Consider the following 19,670-nt stretch of genomic DNA (forward strand, 5'->3'; position numbering starts at 1 on the left):
ATAAAGGCATGCCACATTCCAGGGGCCAAGAATGTCATAGCAGATGCCTTATCTCGTCCAACACAACCATCCCCTAGGGAATGGATGTTACATCCAGAAGCATTTCGATGCATCATACAGACGATAAGATCTCCGGTGATAGACCTGTTTGCAATGAAGTACAACAAACCACTACCCACATTCGTCTCTTCGATTCCCGATCCGCAAGCATGGGCGACAGATGCTTTAAGCATCTCTTGGGAAGGACTAAACGCCTACACGTTTCCACCCCCAGCTCTACTACAACAGATGTTGCAGAAAATCAAACAGACGAAGATGCTGCAACTGATTTTGGTCGCGCCCTATTGGCCAGCGAGGGTATGGTTTCCCGTCCTCATGCAAGAATTCGGAAGTCCAACCCGAAACTACCAGAGTGGTCGAACCTGTTTGTCCATCCACACACCAAGCAAGCTCACGGGAATCCCACAGTGTTCCAGTTACACGCATGGAGCGTATCAAGGCTTGCTTGAAGAAAAGAGGGTATTCCACCAGAGCAGCGAAAGCAGTGAACACTAGCTCTACGCAGAACAACCCGCAACTTGTATGATGACAAGTGCCAGAGATTTGAGCGGTATGCATCGAGGAAATGCTTAACGGCGGTGAAAGCAACCCATCCTCATGTGGCGGAATACTTATGTCATCTACAACAGACGAGACATTTAAAAGGTTCAACACTCTCTACATACCTAGCGGCCCTCAGCACGGTTATCACCATGAAGACGACCAAGGTACCAGAGATGCTGGCACTACTACGCTCGTTCTAGTTGGAAGACGAACAAAGAAAATTCAAGGCTCCTGCTTGGGATCTCAACGTAGCCTTGCAGCATCTCACCAGTTATGCCTACGAGCCTCTAGAACGGACATCCTTCGAGTTTTTAATGCAGAAAACTCTGTTCCTGATCGCCTTGGCAACAGCAGCACGGATGTCGGAGATACATGCTCTGGACTTCAAACGAACACGATTAGAGTCAAGTCATCGTGACATCGTACATCTTGAACTGAGATGGGATTTCATAGCAAAGAACCCGCTGTCCGGTCAACCTGACAGACAGTTCCACATCCCAGCACTCTCTACAGTCCTTGGGCCACAGGTTATGCAGGATCTATCCTTATGCCCCGTCAGAGCAATAAGAGTCTACCTACAAAGGACTAAGACGAGGATACGAAAATTCAAGCGCGCCTTTACCTCCCCTTATCTACAGAGACACCTACAGAGGTCTCACGGACAACGATATCGATTTGGATGAGAGCCGTCATCTTAAGGGCCTACAAAGCAGCAGGACTTGAGCCTCCACGAGCCTCCAACCCTCACGAAGTCAGGGCTCTGGCATCAACACTCGCTCTGCATGGGAATTGCTCCATCTCTACGATAATGGAGGGCTGCTTTTGGAAGTCAGAGAAGGTGTTTACCAACCACTACCTCAGAGACATCGCCACCGAGGGCGTCTCCGGCATTCACCAATTTGGGCCTCTTGTTGTAGCACAACAATTGACGGTTCCACAAAGGCGCTGAGATGAATCTCACCCTTTTATCACGTGACTTGTGAAAGCCAACACTACGGAGAGCAAGAGCTTAAGTCCATGCGCATCCCTAGGACAGACTAGCATGAGTGATAGACCCTGTATATGTAAGGACTTACTCGTACATGAAGAAGGGTCGCTTCTCAACTTGATGCGAGCATCAAGAGATGGAGTTGCAATAAATCCACACATAATGTCAGGAGAAGTTCCGGACGAAATCTGACAAGTTGTGGTCCCCCCAGACTCATCAGAGGAAGCTGGAAGAAAAAGGATCAGCACAAGTGCCATCATAAGTTCCTATGGGGGGTATGCAGGACGTAAATCAACAACCAGTGAATCCAGAAAGTGGCCTGACCCACCACCATTTCTGACAGATTCTAACAAGCAAATAGCATGAGTCAGGATAAGGAAAAATATGTAATTTTCTGACTAAAATTGATATTGTATACTTATGTCAGCCCTTCCAACCTCCCCTCATGGCACTCTGGATTTCCCTGTAAATCCGGGTGTTGGCCTCACGTACGGAGAGAGTGACAAACATGGCCGGTCATGTGAAAGAAAAGGGCGCCAAAAGGCAAAGGGAGGCTACTGGTGGGTGAGTGAGAATTTTACGTCCGCTTTTTTGAAGGGAACATCAAAAGGGATTTAAGTGTTCCACTATCATTGGCAAGGAGAAGGCGACAAGCAAATAGCATGAGTCAGGATAAGTATAAAATATGAATTTTAGTCAGAAAATTACATATTGTTACATTCCCAGAATTGTTATCTTATCACTGTTGTTGTTTCACATGTTCATACATGGCATCTATAAATTCCCACCTTTCATATGTATCACTTCTAAATGCTGTTCAAACACTATATCACATGTTTTTGTTGATGAGTGTGAGAAATTCTGTCACTTATAAACAAATGGCAGATGTGCCAGGCTATACATCAATGCAGAATTGAGAAAATAAGACCTTGGATCATGATGATAGTTTGAATGGGCTATACCATGTATGTTGTGCTTTTGTTGCACTGAGGGCGGTGGGGTAGCCTAGTGGTTAAAGCGTTGGCTCGTCACGCCGAAGACCCGGGTTCGAATCCCCACATGGGTACAATGTGTGGAGCCCATTTCTGGTGTCCCCCTCCGTGATGTTGCTGGAATATTGCTAAAAGCGGCGTAAAACCAAACTCAGTCAGTCAGTCAGTCAGTCAGTTGTTGCACTGACTTAAATCAAGATCTTGTTGTTATTATTGATCGTCTGAATATGAGGACATGCTCTGTTACCATTATTATAGCTAAAATGGATAGAATTTTTAATACAATAAAAAACAAACAACGGTATCGGTTTTGAAGCAATTACTGCTAACAACAAACGAAAGAGGTTACTTACCCACTTTTTACAAACATGGAAACATCATAAATCAAAACAGATGACGTAACTATTGAGCGTGACGACCTTAACCCTTTCCCATACTACCAGCCGGCATTTTTTTCAGTGCTCAACAACGTTAGAGTTCCAGTCGATGCATGTTGTAATTTATGGTACAATTGTTAAGGTTGGCACTGGCAAGAATGTGCATAATTGCACCAGAACTGGAAACAGGTACATGTAAAGAATGTGCGTCAGAAATATTATCAATATTGAACCCAAGTAGGGCATGCTGAGCTCCTTATGACATCACCTTACGACGGGCTTGATAATGGCCCGTCGTCAAGCAATCCAGGGGAATTATCAAGTTACAGTGGCCCGCTCATTTCTGATAACATGCCAGCGTTTTAATGATAATTCTATCCATTTTAGCTACAATCACCAGTGTGTCATGAGCATTGTGTCACATTCATCTTCTCCAATTTCAGGTTTGAAATTGTTTCTCAAAAAGCCAGTGGAGTTATTTCTGGTGTTCAAAACTTTGATCAAGGCCCTATCAACTGGAGTTACGAGCTGCCCCCGACGAGCCCACTGTCAAGGTATATACTATTAGACAAAGCATATGACGATATAGAGGATCTCCATTCTTGTGTTTTTACTGAGTATTTAGTTTTTCCAAGATAGGAAAATAAATAAAATAACATGTATATGTATTAACAGAGGAGAAAGTAGATATTAATGTGTTTTTATCCATTTCTAATCCGTAGCAACATTGTCATGAGAGCAGCAAGATGATTATCTTTATTATGCAAATATATCATAGCAAAGAACATTGCAGGACTGCTTTCAGTCGCATATACTATAATCAGTACATGTGTTTGAAATGTAAACAATATACTTCTCATGTGATGTATAATTTCAGTTTTAGTGTCTGAAACGTGGCTGTTTTGCATGATACTGGTGGAAGGTTGAACTTTACACCCACATTGTTAAAGATCTCTCAGTACATGCCAAGGCCCTGAGGACACGGTGATCTTAACTCTCATACTTTAATATAGGGTTATGGCAGTCACAGTGCTAAGATCACTTTCAAGTTGTGCAGACAGACAATCCTTAATACGAAAATATATGAGATGTTAACACTGATTATTGTGGAATTATCGGACCTTGCTATGATCACAGATCATTGGTCCTTATGATTTAGATTGTGTTTATGGACCACAAGATGATCACAGATTATTGGTCCTTATGTCTGCTTTGTTGTGGGATCCATGTGTTTGGGATTGGTTGTTGGACTGTTGCTTCAATTCATTGCATTTTTGGGCGACAATATGATCTCAGATCTTTCATCTTGTAGCTGATATCTTCTGTTGAGGGTGAGCTATGTGTTAGACATTTGCTTGATGAGGTTTGATTTGGTATTGTGGGTAGTTCACTTTGTGATTTGATGGCATTTCATTCTGTTGATTTCTCTTGGTGAGTTGATGGGAGTTGTATTGGTGGTTTCTCCTGGTGAGTTGATGGGGGATGTGTTGGTGGTTTCTCCTGTTGAGTTGATGGGGGTTGTGTTGGTGGTTTCTCCTGGTGAGTTGATGGGGGATGTGTTGGTGGTTTCTCCTGGTGAGTTGATGGGGGATGTGTTGGTGGTTTCTCCTGGTGAGTTGATGGGGGTTGTGTTGGTGGTTTCTCTTGGTGAGTTGATGGGGGTTGTGTTGGTGGTTTCTCCTGGTGAGTTGATGGGGGTTGTATTGGTGGTTTCTCCTGGTGAGTTGATGGGGGATGTGTTGGTGGTTTCTCCTGTGAGTTGATGGGGGTTGTGTTGGTGGTTTCTCCTGGTGAGTTGATGGGGGTTGTATTGGTGGTTTCTCCTGTTGAGTTGATGGGGGTTGTGTTGATTCAGTTGGTGGTTTCTCCTGGTGAGTTGATGGGGGTTGTGTTAGTTCAGTTGGTGGTTTCTCCTGGTGAGTTGATGGGGGTTGTGTTGGTGGTTTCTCCTGGTGAGTGGAGGTTGTGTTGGTTCAGTTGGTGGTTTCTCCTGGTGAGTTGATGGGGGTTGTGTTGGTTCAGTTGGTGGTTTCTCCTGGTGAGTTGATGGGGGTTGTGTTGGTGGTTTCTCCTGGTGAGTGGAGGTTGTGTTGGTTCAGTTGGTGGTTTCTCCTGGTGAGTTGATGGGGGTTGTGTTGGTTCAGTTGGTGGTTTCTCCTGTTGAGTTGATGGGGGTTGTGTTGATTCAGTTGGTGGTTTCTCTTGAGTTGATGGGGGTTGTGTTGGTGGTTTCACCTGGTGAGTTGATTGGGGTTGTGTTGGTTCAGTTGGTGGTTTCTCTTGAGTTGATGGGGGTTGTGGTGGTTGATTCTCCTGGTGAGTTGGCATGTTGCCGTTGTCCATTCATAGTTTTATATATATGGCAAATAATATTCTTTGGTGACAGTATGCTTGTTCATTTCAAGACAACATTTGTTCGGACAGAGGTTGTCTTCAATGATTAACAAACTCACTAACCCAGTATTTTGTCAATATGTTTCAGTGGATTGAAAAAACTCGTCGTTCCCCTTCTAGCTGGTCTGATGGAAACGGATGATGCTAGAGTCATATCCTATGATGCCTTTTTCAATGCAGTTCATAGAATTAGTAACAAACTCACCTTCTCCATATTTCATACTTCATCATGTACTCACCTCAAACTATACCTGGACAAGACTGACAGGTGAGTTTCTTGACTTTAAACATAGTTCTAGTTCTTAGGCACTGCCTCAGTAGTACAAACCATTTGCACTTATGCCAGTGAGTTTCAGACATACACAATCAACTTGAGAATAAATTCACTGTTGATCAGGTAAGACAGTCATTGATGTCTGATGCAATCAGACAAGTGTCCAGTGTGTCATATATACAGCCCGGTCGGTACGCGGCGGATGGCTCCTTATAGAGCCAACAAATGAACATCAACCGAACTGACTACAGTTTGCCTACAGGCATTGTCTGGCCTCAAATAGCAATGAGGGAATATCTTACATGGGTTCAAATGAATGAGATATTTTAAAGTGAGACAATACCAATATCGACAAAGTGTGTTAGAATAAGGACACATACACAAGAATCTCACAAGTTCAATAGCTGTCGCAGTCTTTAGAATGTCACTGTTACTGCTACTGTAAATAAGCATGGAAGTTCCTTTTCTAATAAAAAAATACAATTAAAACTTAAGTAAATTCATTATTAATAAAAAATGCGCTTACATCTTCATTGTGTCAAGTTAAGCACAGAGGAAGTAAAACCTGTGGCTATTTTGCCAATTGTAAGATAATAATATCCTTGCACCTGTTTCTTTGATATTTTTGAGCGTTGTGTAATTTGAAAGTTCATACCAGCTAATTTGTAGTGATGTTCATGATTTTGTCACTGGTTTGCTGGCTCAGACAATTATTTACAGGTTGCAATATAATTGCTGCAATATTGCTGACAGCAGTATCATTTCTTTAATCAAAATATTTAATTTGGATTATTTAGCTTTAATTTATAGTAACATTGGTGCAATTGTAATATGATGAAAGGATAAACTTGGTTTATGTTGATCTTGAAGAGTAACTAAGACAAAGTTATGATGTGTTCAACAGCTGCATCAGACAAAAGACAATGATGTGAAAATGAAGTCCTTAACTCTCAAGGTGCGGTGGGGTAGCCCAGTGGTTAAAGTGTTCGCCGAAGACCCGGGTTCGAATCCCCACATGGGTACAATGAGTGAAGCCCATTTCTGGTGTCCCCTGCCATGATGTTGCTGGAATATTGCTAAAAGCGGCGTAAAACCAAACTCAGTCAGTCAGTCCAGTTCTCGTGTACCCCACCATGATATTGCTGGAAAATTGCTAAAAGCGGTGTAAAACTAAACTCTTTTCACTCACTCGCTTATTCCTCAACTTTTCAGCTATTCAACACTGAGAGAGCATATAGCTTCCCTCACAGAGATCCCTGCAACAGAGCAGCTGTTGTTACTGAATGGGAAGCTCCTGGAAGAGATCATCGACCCTACAGCCAACATGGACTCATACCCCCTCCATGTTTTACAAGCTACAATATTCCTTTACCATTGTGACATGAAATCTCAGGAAAAAGAAAAACTGCACCACCCTATCATACGTAAGAGTTCATCGTTTTTCTCACAGTGTGAAAATGTTGTTTTAGAGTAAATGATTATATAAATGATGTTGTGTTTTGTTTTTGTAGCAGAGCATGGAGTCATCCCACAGATGACATCCTTACCTTGTCAGCTTGCTGACGGGATTAACCTCTTTGGTCATGTGGACAAGGTGTCCGGCTTTGAATCCGATGGTCTCTGGTTCAAATCCCAGAACGGGGCTCAAAAATTTATGGCTGCTACATTTTGTATGTCAACAGGTGTAGACATATCATCTGTATTGTTTTGTTTTTTTCGTCTCCTTTTAGCACAGGTCGCTGATTTTGCCAATTTCATTGAAATGGAGAAAGACATGCGTCTTGCACACAGCTGCTGTGCAAGAGCCCATCTCATCAAGCGGTACACGACAGAGACTGTGCAGACACAGGAGATGCTAGTAGAAGCTGAGCTGTGCCTCAGGTAGATTACATTCGGTGTCATTACTGGTTTAATTCACTCATGAGCCATTACTGAGTCCAGAACAGTAGGGCCCAAAGGACGGACCTATGCTAGTTTCCAGTACCGGTGGGGTAAAGCGTTTGCTCATCATGCAAAAGGTCTGGGTTCGATTTCCCACATTTGTACAATGTGTGAAGCACATTTCTGGTGTCCTCTGCCCTTGTATTGCTGGAATATTGCTAAACTCAATCTCTCACTCGAGTCATTTCTGCTTTATTGAAGACTACCATCATGGAATGTTTTGTTGCCTTCAGGATGGATGGATGAAAGGATGGAGGTATGAAGGATGGATGAAAGGAAGGATGGATGGATGGATGAAGAATGCATGGAATATGGATGGGATGGATGAATGGATGGATGAAAGATGAAAGGATGGGTTGATGGAAGGATGGATGAAATATGGATGGATGAAAGGATGGATGATATATGGATGGGATGGATGGATGAAAGGAAGGATGGGATGGATGAAATATGGATGGATGGATTTAAGGATGGATGAATGAAAGGATGGATGATGAAGGAAGGATGGATGGAAGGAAGGATGGATGGATGAAAGGGTGGATGATGGATGGATGAATGAAAGGATTGAATGAAGGATGAAAGGATTGATGGATGAAGGATTGATGGATGGGTGAAAGGATTGATGGATGAAAGGATGGATGGAGAAAGGATGGATGGAGAATGGATGAAAGGATGGATGGAGAAAGGATGGATGGATGGATGAAAGGATGTATGGATGGATGAAAGGATGGAAGGTGAGCGTATATCAGTATGTGTGATTAGGTTATTCATCATTGTAATAAGGACCCACATAGGGACTGTTCATAATTTATGGCTAGGGGGGGGTAATATCTTGAGTAAACAACTGAAGGACCGAAATGCTATGAATAAGTTGGGGATGCTGGGCGTCAGTGGAATTGATCACAGTACACTGACACATAATTACTATTCTTATTCCTTCAGACTATACCTCCAGTTCAGATTAAAATGTTCTGGAGAAAGGTTCCTGACAATGTCTCAGCTTCTATCCGAGTCAAAGAAGAGGTTTGAGACTTTCTACTCCATGCTGGAAATGATCAGGATGCTTCTGAATGTGATGAAGTACCCAGGCACAGCGCTGGATGATCTCCTCAAAGACAGGACACTGCTCACAGTGCATGCCAAGGTAACTGTTCCCCAACAGGTAACAGATCTCCTAGCGTAGCTTTGTTCTTTCTTAGTTGTTGGTCATAGGATAGTCGTTATGAAATGTTTGTTGCATATAATGTTTCCTTATCCTGACTCATGCTAATTTTGCTAATTATGCTTGTCTCCTTCCTCTTGCGAATGATAGTGAAACACTTGAAATCCCTTGAAGTTCCCTTTAAAAAAGCGGACATAAAATCACTCACCCAGAGTAGCGTCCCTTTCCTTCCTTCAGCGCCCAAATGATCACATGACCGGCCATATTTGTCACTCTCTCCTTCTTCGCCCATTAGGACGGTTGTGAGAGCACCTGGGTCCCTATACAGCACATCCTTTTTAATTTTCGGACCTTACATCAAAATTATTGCTGTATACGTTTTTTAGGATTATATTCTACATTACGGATTGAAATTTGATCTAAATTTCCGTTGTTTGACATGTGTTTTCTTCATGTTAGAGACGACGTATTATGCAACATCGCTGCACATTGTTCAGATTCTGGTGACAACATCTTCATTACATCTTACCGGAAGATTGATGAGACAAGCTTCAAGCCATGATTCCAGAATCGATCATCTCTCCGCTTCCATGACGGACATGGCAAGGGCTTCATGGCAAGGGCTTCGTGTTTTCTTCATGTTTACAATTGATGAAAACTTGTATTCATTGTAGGTACCGAGTGTCTGCGGCTGACCCTCATTTATTATGTCCTAATTGCACTGTTTCATGTTCTTTCAGCTCTCGCTGTGAGTGTTGTGTACATTCAAATTCTGTTGAATTTAATAATTCCCTTTTTTTCCATCCATAGACGTGCTAAGGACTGGGTACGTAGGTATTTATTCGAGTGATTACGCTGATAACCGTGTGTTAACCACTGCTGCAGATATTCATAATGCTAGTGAATTGCTGAACATATCTCAGGAGCAGGTCGATGTAGCAGAGGTGATCACCGGAGGCCATAGGTGATCATCGTCTACTGAGCTGACCTCATCGCAGATGAAGAAGGCCAAATCTTCATCTTCGCAGAAGAAGAAGGCTGCTACCATGAAGACTTCAGCGAAGTCTAAGATCAGCTACACAGAAGATGAGGTCTTTCTCAGCCTAGATTGTTCCTCCGGAAGAAGCAGATGTTTAGGATGATCCACCCATCATCATACCTGAAGTCACCATTGTCAGTAAGAAGACGAAGTCTGCTTCTACAGCTACATCGGCATTGGTATCAGCGCAGAATTTGACAGAAGATCTACTATCAACGCAGACATAGGGTACCAGAGATAGCAGCAGCGTCAACTCGTCATGAGTGCAGCGAGCCTCAGATGACATCTCTTCAGTATCAGATGCATCATCCCTGCAGCAGTCTCTTCAGACAACGCAGAACTTCAACCCGGGACTGTTCATGTAACAGTTTACAGACCAGATGATGTCGATGATGGAACGTCGCTTCGCTCAAGAGGAGGCTGATATGAAGACCGCTACAACGTCTACTAGCCTGCGTGAAGGCTCTACAGTCTCCCCACCACATCTGGATGAAGAGGGAAGCCTGCGCGAAGGCTCTTGGACACGACGATCCTCCCCATCTGAAGTAGACGCCCCAGAGAGTGCTGCTAAGAAGTCTTCATGCAGGAAGGAATTGAGGCGTTCTCCCGAACCCTACAGACGTCGCAGATATGAGTCGTCATCTCCATCGGACTCTGACGACCATCAAGAGCCTGCGCAAAGGCACTTCTACTGAGGGGAAGTTACGTCCAGGAACCCCACCTTCGCCTAGAGTCAAGATCGCATCGGGATCGATCGCAGATCATCCCAAGAGAGATATCTCAAGACTCCAGGAGGAATACACGGTCACACCGGGACCGATTACCTGCACGCAGCGAGACTCACGTCATGGATCTTCAGATAGGGAAATGTCCAACTGCACCGTCTGAAGTTAGAGGGCTGGAGAACTCTACTAACATCAGCTCAGCATAGCAGACCCCTCCGATGACAGACGGCCTGCACGAAGGAATATTAGCTATACAAGCTCTCTCGGATGGAGGCCTGAACGAACGGTTATGTTCATGAAGATCTTTACTGTCAGAAGTATCAGCAGTTTGAAGCCTGGAGGATTCAACAAACGCCAGTTTAGCGATAGCAGTCCACGATGGAGCCTCCACGCAGTTTCAGCGTCTCAGCAGGAAGGATTCTAACACAGAAGTAGATCCAGTCGTTCTCCAGGTGCGCGCAGGCACTTACGGGGAGGATTATAATCAGAGTCAGCATGTCCCGCCGTTCAACGATAGCAGATTTCCCCTACATCATACGATGCCCTTCATGATACATCAGGGTTTGTGATTACAAGATCATCATTGCATCCCGTAATAGATCTTCAAGATGGAAGATAAGAAGATAACGCAACTGGTCACTACAACTAGATGATGGCTATGACACAACTTTACAGAACATCTGTATAAGATGACGACTGCAGTGAAGATTATAAAGTTGAAGTGAATACAGTCACAACAGACAGGAACAGTCTGCTTACATCGGTACTATGCGGTGAAGTTTCCGCGTGCTTCCACTCAGCCATCAAGACACGTGTTCACTTGTGTAACTCCGGCACAAGCCGAACAAGCAGGTTACGGACAAGGCCGAGTGTTGACAAAGAAATCAACGACTGCACAAGATTTTACGAGGATCATTTACCTGCAACACCGGTGACGTCACAGTCACGTGTCAGGAAGTCGTCTACAGTTGTAAACAACTCTTTCAACGTGGGAAAGGCTCCATTTACAGTCCAGTTAGCAGGGTACAGCGTGGTTCGACTGTCATCACGGGACAGGCATGAGATGATTTCTGCTTGCAGCAGCCGGTCGGCTATAAATAGACTTCACATCGATGGCAGTCCCAGTACATCAATGATTTTTGCTGATCTAGAGACGACATATATGCATCATCGCTGCACATTGTTCAGATTTTGGTGACAACATCTTCATTACATAGTACCGGAAGATTGATGAGACAAGCTTCAAGCCATGATTCCAGAATCGATCATCTCTCCGCTTCCATGACGGACATGGCAAGGGCTCCTAGATCCACGTACCTACAACGTAGGACATGATTGCAGTAGATGGCTAGTAATCTCCTAATCGGAGTTGGAACCAAAACAGGATCTTCAATTTCTGGGAATATGGCTCATCACATCACAGAATCACACAGTCGTCCCAGAGGATCGTTGGATCAAGATACAACATATGATATCTCAAGCAATGCTCTCTCCGTTGACACTACGTGCTTGGCAAAACATGCTTGGTCTATTCACCTCAGCTCAAGACATGACTCGCAGAGGGAGACTACAGCTGCACCCACTACAAATGTTGGTGAACGGCCATCTCGACAGTCTGGATTCGCTGATACTACCGGACAGCCTGAAATCATACCTCCTATGCGGAAGTCGAATGTTTGCGGAGGAACCTTTTTGTCAGAGCCGGTTTGCAACACTCATCTCTACGTAGATGCATCGCTACAAGGATGGGGTGCCCACCTGGACAACGAAGTGGCAGCAGGGAAGTGGTCAAATCAACATCAACTTGTTGGAGATGAAAGCAGTGATCAACGCTTTACAACACTGGTCCAGTGTACTAAAGAACGCAAGACTCAGGGTCCACACGGACAACTCCATAGTGGCATTCTACATCAACAAGGATCAACAAGATCAAAAAGTCAGCTCTCTCCTGTTCAGCATTGTCGACGACCTGAACATCAACATGAAGGCATGCCACATTCCAGGAGCAAGGAATGTCATAGCAGACGCCCTATCCCGTCCACTACAACCATCTCTGACGGAGTGGATGTTACACCCAGAAGCGTTCCGGCTCGTCAACAGACAATAGGATCTCCACTGTTAGACCTGTTTGCAACAAAGTTCAACAAGCAACTACCAACATTCGTCACTCCGATTCCGGATCCTCAGGCATGGGTAACAGACGCTTTAAGCATTTCATGTGAAGGACTAAACGCTTATGCGTTTCCACCTCCAGCACTACTACCACAAGTAATACAGAAAATCAACCAGACGACAATGCTGCAACTGATTTTGGTCACGCCCTATTTGCCAGCGAGGGTATGGTTTCCCGTCCTCATACAAGAACTCTGAAGTCCAACCCTGAAACTACCAGAGTGGTCGAACCTGCTCGTCCATCCACACACCAAGCAAGCTCACGGGAATCAGGCATTGTTCCAGCTACACACGTGGAGCGTATCAAAGCTTGCCTGAAGACTAGAGGGTACTCCGCCAGAGCAGCGAAAGCAGTAACACCAGCTCTATGCAGATCAACTCGCAACTTGTACGACGACAAGTGCCAGAGATTTGAACAGTATGAAACGAGGAAAGGCTTTACAGCAGTAAAAGCAACCCATCCTTAAGTGGCGGAATACCTGTGTCATCTGCGACAGACGAGACACTTAAAAGGTTCAACACTCTCAACGTACTTGGCTGCTCTCAGCACAGTTATCACCATGAAGACGGGTGTCAAGCTGACCAAAGTACCAGAGATTCTGGCACTACTACGCTCGTTCAAGTTGGAAGACCAACAAAGAAATCAAGACGCCTGCCTGGGATCTCAACATAGTTCTACAACATCTCACCAGTGATGTCTACGAGCCTCTAGAACGGACATCCTTTGAACTACTGACTCAGAAAACACTGTTCCTGATCATCCTAGCAACAGCTGCACGGATGTCAGAAATACATGCTCTGGACTTTGAATGAACACGATTTGAATCAAGACATCGTGACATCGTACATCTTGGACTGAGATGGGATTTTATCACCAAGAACCAGCTGCCCGGCTAGCCTGACAGACAGTTCCACATCCTAGCACTCTCTACAGTACTTGGGCCACAGGATACACAGGATCTATCCTTATGCCCAGTCAGAGCACTTAAAGTCTACCTACAGAGAACTAAAACAAGGAGATGAAAAATTGAAAAAACTTGCTCTGCATGGAAACTGCTTGATTACAACTATAATGGAGGGCTGCTTTTGGAGATCGAACACGGTGTTTACCAACCACTACCTCAGAGACATTGCCACCGAAGACGTCTCAGGCATTCACCAGTTTGGGCCACTTGTTGTAGCACAACAAATAACGGTTCCGCAAAGGCACTGAGAAAATCTCACCCTTTTTATCACGTGACTTGTGAAAACCAACGCTCTGGAGAGCAAATGGTTAAGCAAAAGTCCATGCACACATCTAGGACAGACTAGCATGAGTGATAGACCCTGTACTTGTATAGGACATACGTGTCCATGAAGAAGGGTCGCATCTCCACTTGATGCGCGCCTCAGGGTCAGGATGCGCACATCAAGAGATCGAGTTGCAATAGATAACTAATGGAATATTAGTATATCTAAAATCCACACGAAAATGTCAGGAGAAGTTTCGGAAGAAATCCGACAAGTTGTGGTCCCCCCCAGACTCATCAGAGAGAAGTTGTAAGAATCTTCAACAAGTGCCGTTATAAGTTCCCAAGGGGGGTAGAACAGGACATAAATCTACAACTAGTGAATCCAGAATTGGCTTGACCCACTACCGTTTCCGACAGAATCTGCAAGCATAATTAGCATGAGTCAGGATAAGGACAAATATTCATATTTTATACTTATCCTGACTCATAAGGTTAGCCATCCCAACCGCCCCTCTTATGGCGCTCTGGATTTCCATGTAAATCCGGGTGTCGGGCTTACATACGGAGAAAGGGACAAATATGGTCGATCATGTGACCATTTGGGCGCCAAAGGGACGCTACTCTGGGTGGTTGATTTTACGTCCACCATTTTAAAGGGAACTTCAAGGGATTTCAAGTGTTGCACTATCATTCGCAAGAGGAAGGAGACAAGCATAATTAGCAAAATTAGCATGAGTCAGGATAAGTATAAAATATCAATTTAAGTCAGAAAATTACATTATTGTGATCCTGACAATTGTTTTTTATGACTTGTGTAAGCCATGGTAATTTTCTCATATCTCACCTAGCCTCTTTACTGAAAGAAAGCAGCACTGCTAAGAAGTTCTTAGTATTTTTTATCCTATGCATGTCTTGTTGCTTTTTTCATGTAAAAATTGGAAAATATTGTGAAAGACAACTGTTCTTGGCTGTCGACAGTTTTGCTTCCTTAGGAGTATAATTCACTCAACAAATCAAGATTAAAAATCTTAGAATTTAACTTATCAAGACAAGTTTTCGTGTCAGCCAAAGCCATATTGTATTGTCAAGTAAGATATAATTAATATCATGGTTATGCTGATGATCAGCAGTTGTATATAACCATAAATCCGACAGATGTGTCAAGTGCCGTCACAACGATGGAACACTGCATCACTGATGTCCACAAATGGATGTGTGCAATTGCTTTAAATTGAATGGTGACAAGACAGACCTCATCGTTTTTGGTACTCAGAAACAGTTATCAAAACTCCCTCCTGTGAGCATTAAAGTGGATTCAGTCCTTGTCCATCTATCATCACGGGTCAAGAACTTTGGAGTAATCATGGACTGCTTGATGTCCAGTAAAGCTCAGGCACTCAAAACCGCCCAAACGGCAAATTACCATCTCAGCAAAATAGGCAAAATCTGCAAGTACATTGATACGGACACTTGCAAAACTCTCATGAATTCCTTTGTCACATCAAGATTAGATTATGGTAACTCCCTCTTGTCTGGATCAACTGTCATCTCGCACCTTCAACGAATCCAGAACAAAGCTGCACAAATAACCAACCGTTGAGCAGGCCTATCCTGGAATTTAGGCGCTATACAAATGAATTATTCTTATTAGCCTCTGGGCATCATTTAGGTCATTTGGTCATATGCTTAAATGATCCATTATATCATAATTCTCTTGATAAATATTTTTTGTCAATTTGTATCTGTTAGGCAGAAGAGCGGACTTTAGAGATAGTCAACTATCGCACAGCACTGGTAGAGAGGCTTGATCAGGATGAGGTTCGCATGAAGAAGTGGTGCGCCAGATGCAAGGATACAGACTGGTAAGAGGCGTTACGTAGATAGTCCAGGGCCGCAGACAGTGTTGTATCATGGAGTGTACGCTCATTATGCAAAACTTTCTGTTAAACCCATGACAAGTACTAAGAAAAGTAACCCATGAAGATCTGGGTTAGAATTGGTCTTCAGCAACCCATATTTATCGTAATAGGCGAATAACGGGGATTGGGATGTTAGGCTTGCTGACTTGGTTAACACATGTCATCGTATCCCAGTTGCATAGACCGATGCTCATCCTGTTGATCACTGGATTGTCTGGTCCAGACTTGATTATCTACTGACCGCTGCTATATAGCTGGAATATTCTGAGGGTGATGTTAAACAACAAAGAAAAACAAAAACAAGGAAGAACTCTGAAAAGTGGTTTCATTTTGATAACAAGTCATAACTGTTAAGAAAATATTTAAGTAGGTATTCTTCCAACCTTTTCAATGTTATACTCCAGCAAAAATCAAGTAGTCCAATGCTATGAATATACCCGGCCTAAGCTCTTCCACCCAGTAGAATCTGCCATTTTAAGTCAAATTTTCATTTCACAAAAAACAATGAGTTTAGTCATGAAATTAGGTCACCATTCATTCATATGTTTTATATAGTAGTTAGACTTCAAAATATGTCATGCAAAACAGGCATTAAGGAATTCAGTCAGGAATATATTTTAGAGCAAATTGTCCTCTTTGGACTGTTGAAAAAAGTTGATTGGTTGCAAAATTTCAGTAAGTCAAGACCAATTCAAGAATTCTTAAAACCACAGTGTCACCCATTTCTTTAGAGAAGCACAACTGAAAACCAGTATTACTTTTCCTATGGTGAAACAGAGGGACCAGATCTCTGAAATACCCCCCTGGGTTTAGTTATCTATAACTTGTTACAAATGTCAGCAACTATGGCATGAGAGATGTGTCTTCATTCTCAGCAACCAGGATTTGTCCGTATTATTGCTAAGCACAGCAGATCCCTGGTTTTAATTTAATGTTTATGAATATTTTACTTACTAACATCCATCATAGTTGCCGTTAATTTCTCTGTAACCAAGCTGGCAGTTAAGCTTGTAGCAGTATCACAGTAGTAGTCAAGCTGTGTGTCATTGTTTTTGTTACACATGGATTCACATGAAACATCTATCAACAAGCAGAAGGCTCACATACTCTGATCTGTTCTAATCAGATTTTGGATGTATAGGTTGTGAGCATTTCATTGTAAATGTATTTCAAGGAGATTTCTTTGCTCTAAACTTGTATGTTGTACTAACCATATCAGAGTTGCCTCCCCTGTGTACAAGGTATGTTGTCTCTGTAATTGCATGTTATTCTTGTCAGAGTTACCTCCCCCCTTTTTCTACTTTAACTCTGGTGCTGTTAGTCATGATAAGTTTCATTCACATCATGGGCGGATCCAGGAATTATGAGGTGTGTGTGTCGTTGGGGGGGGGGGGATGGCTCAAAGCCCCTGAACCCCACATTGGCTCTGCCAATGCAAAAAAATCTTCAATGTGGTTTTAAGTCATTTTCAAAAGGGGGGGTTCGAACCCCCTGGATCCGCCAATGCACATCACTCCTGTGTCATTCCACTAGCTGATTGTATCTTAATTGTTGTTATTTTTTATGTTTCTTTATATTTTTAGCCTATCAAAGATCAGCCACCTTGTCTCCGTGATAGCCAGTATACAGAGTCGTTTCCGCCGTGACAGGAATGTGAAGGATCAGATGACACAACACGATCAACAGATACACATATTTGAACGGTAAACCAATTCATGTTTGTATCCAACGTTTAACTAGTTTTGAATGAGGCATTCTCATTACAGTCACATTTAGGCTTTCTTCGGTGATAAGGTTGTCTTACTATCAGTTCTTTTAACTCGGTCCCCATCAATGTTTGGATTGGAATTGATTTTCAGCAATTGATTTTTCTTGAAAGAGGTGACTGATGGTGATTGAGTGGTTAGACAAGCTGACATGGTTGATGCATATCCCTGCATCTCATCCTAATTTGATCAACACGATGTTCATTATTTACAAACCATCGTATTGATGGAATATTGCAGTGATGCTTGAAACAACAAACAAGTCTTTCTTTCTGGTATATACTAGAGACAATATTTCTAACACTCTTGTATCTTCTTCTAAGTGGTTTTGAGCTGGAGAAAAAATATATTCACAAGATGTCTTCCGTTTTTACTTCCAGGCAAAAACTGCAACATCAGAGTGTTGCAATTTCGTCCATCTTGCAGGATCACTGCTACAGAAATCTGGACATCATGTACACAGATTCCATGAAGTTCTATGCGTAAGTATCTCAGTAAACAGGGGGTAAGAGGGTTGTCTAGCAGCTGACATGATCACTCGTTCTGCCACAACAAACACAAGTTCATATTTGATTCTCAAACCTGGGTCATTTGTAAAGTTTAGTGGATGAACCTTTCATATTATAACACTTAGTTTTGATGGCCAATTTTGTTATTGAGGGTAAAAAATTTATTCTTGTTTCTTTTCAGGGCCCTTTCAAAGAACCTGAACCGCATCTCAAAGATTGAGAAAAATATTGAAAGTGTAATTGATTGCCAACAACTCTTGAGCACAAAACTTGACAAAGTAGGTCCTTTGAATATTTGCCAGATCACCATTATTATGTTTCTAGGTTCGTTAGCACTCATTAGGTTTCACCAAAGTAGTAAATGTCTGAGATGTGCATTATTTCAGGCTTTTCTACCACATATGGCTGACACCCAGTGATATAAGTGGAATAATGGTCAAACTGGCTTTCAGCCAAGTTCATTCTCTCACACATTCAATAGCTTCTTACCTGTGAAGGTCTGGGTTAGAATTGATCTTCAGCAATCCATGCTTGTCGTAAGAGGCGACTAACAGGATCGGGTGGTCAGGCTCGCTGACTGGGTTGACACATGTCATCGTATCCCAGTTGCGTAGATTGATGTTGACGCTGTTGATCCCTGGAATGTCTGATCCAGACTCGATTATTACAGACCTCCGCCATAAAGCTGGAATATTGCTGCATGGGGTGTAAAACTAAACTCACTCACTCAATATCTTCTTAGTGTAAGTATGCTAATTGCTAGATTTTCATTTCATATATGCTTTCTTATGAAGGTCAATTTTGATTTTTGGTTTGTTTTTTATGTCTTTCTTAAAACATTTATGATCGTCATCTATATCAAATGCATAAAGCCTGTTTGATAACATAAGCTGTATTTAATCGACATGTCACACATGGGGGCGGTGGGGTAGCCCAGTGGTTAAAGGGTTTGCTCGTCATGCCGAAGGCTTAGGTTTGATTCCCCACATGAGTACAATGTGTGAAGCCTATTTCTGGTGTCCCCCGCCATGATATTGCTGGAATATTGCTAAAAGCAGTGTAAAACCCAACTCACTCACTCTGTAATATTGTAAAACTAAACTCACTCAAAATGTCACACAGCAATACTTTTACTGGTTTGTAAGCAAGTAGAACATGTCTTCCAGACTGAAGCCAAATGCGGAGAGATTTTTGAGAAAGTGCAGACGTGGGTGACAAATGGAGATCAGTTCACATACAGCCGGCTGCAGCCAACAGCCCCAGCTGAGTCAGTGCCTGAGTTGAATGTGACCGTCAGTGGTCAGTCCAAAAGCAGAGATGAAGGCTATGGCGGGAGTCGTAGTGCAGGAGTCGCCTACAATGCATTGCAAGGCGCAGCAGTTCAAAGTAGCCTGTTGACCAGCACGAGTGACATTTCTTCAGAGTAAGTCATACATGTGTGTGGTGGTTTGTGGTCCTGTGCGTAGAGCTCAGGTCACAAATCAGCAAAGTTTAGCAATGTTGAGCGCAGAGAGTCCTTAGATGGGTGACCGTGTTTGGCAGCATGACTCTAGGACTTCAGTCCTGCCCCACAACGA

General features: G+C 43.0%; 1 protein-coding gene across 4 annotated transcripts in view; it reads left to right on the top strand.

The window, feature by feature from the left end:
* Window positions 1–19,670, top strand: part of LOC124254714 (serine/threonine-protein kinase TBK1-like) — a 73,772-nt gene that overhangs the window by 45,416 nt on the left and 8,686 nt on the right. For all 4 annotated transcript variants that reach the window (XM_046688564.1, XM_046688562.1, XM_046688563.1 and 1 more), the window contains 10 exons: window positions 3,404–3,514; window positions 5,443–5,622; window positions 6,841–7,052; window positions 7,359–7,509; window positions 8,512–8,713; window positions 15,649–15,761; window positions 17,402–17,521; window positions 17,965–18,066; window positions 18,275–18,371; window positions 19,260–19,516. In XM_046688564.1, the coding sequence (XP_046544520.1) occupies window positions 3,404–3,514; window positions 5,443–5,622; window positions 6,841–7,052; window positions 7,359–7,509; window positions 8,512–8,713; window positions 15,649–15,761; window positions 17,402–17,521; window positions 17,965–18,066; window positions 18,275–18,371; window positions 19,260–19,516 (1,545 nt within the window). The remainder of the gene's footprint in view (window positions 1–3,403; window positions 3,515–5,442; window positions 5,623–6,840; window positions 7,053–7,358; window positions 7,510–8,511; window positions 8,714–15,648; window positions 15,762–17,401; window positions 17,522–17,964; window positions 18,067–18,274; window positions 18,372–19,259; window positions 19,517–19,670) is intronic.

The sequence above is a fragment of the Haliotis rubra genome, unplaced genomic scaffold (assembly GCF_003918875.1).
Source record: "Haliotis rubra isolate DU_JTF1 unplaced genomic scaffold, ASM391887v1 Scf58, whole genome shotgun sequence".
Taxonomy (NCBI): domain Eukaryota; kingdom Metazoa; phylum Mollusca; class Gastropoda; order Lepetellida; family Haliotidae; genus Haliotis; species Haliotis rubra.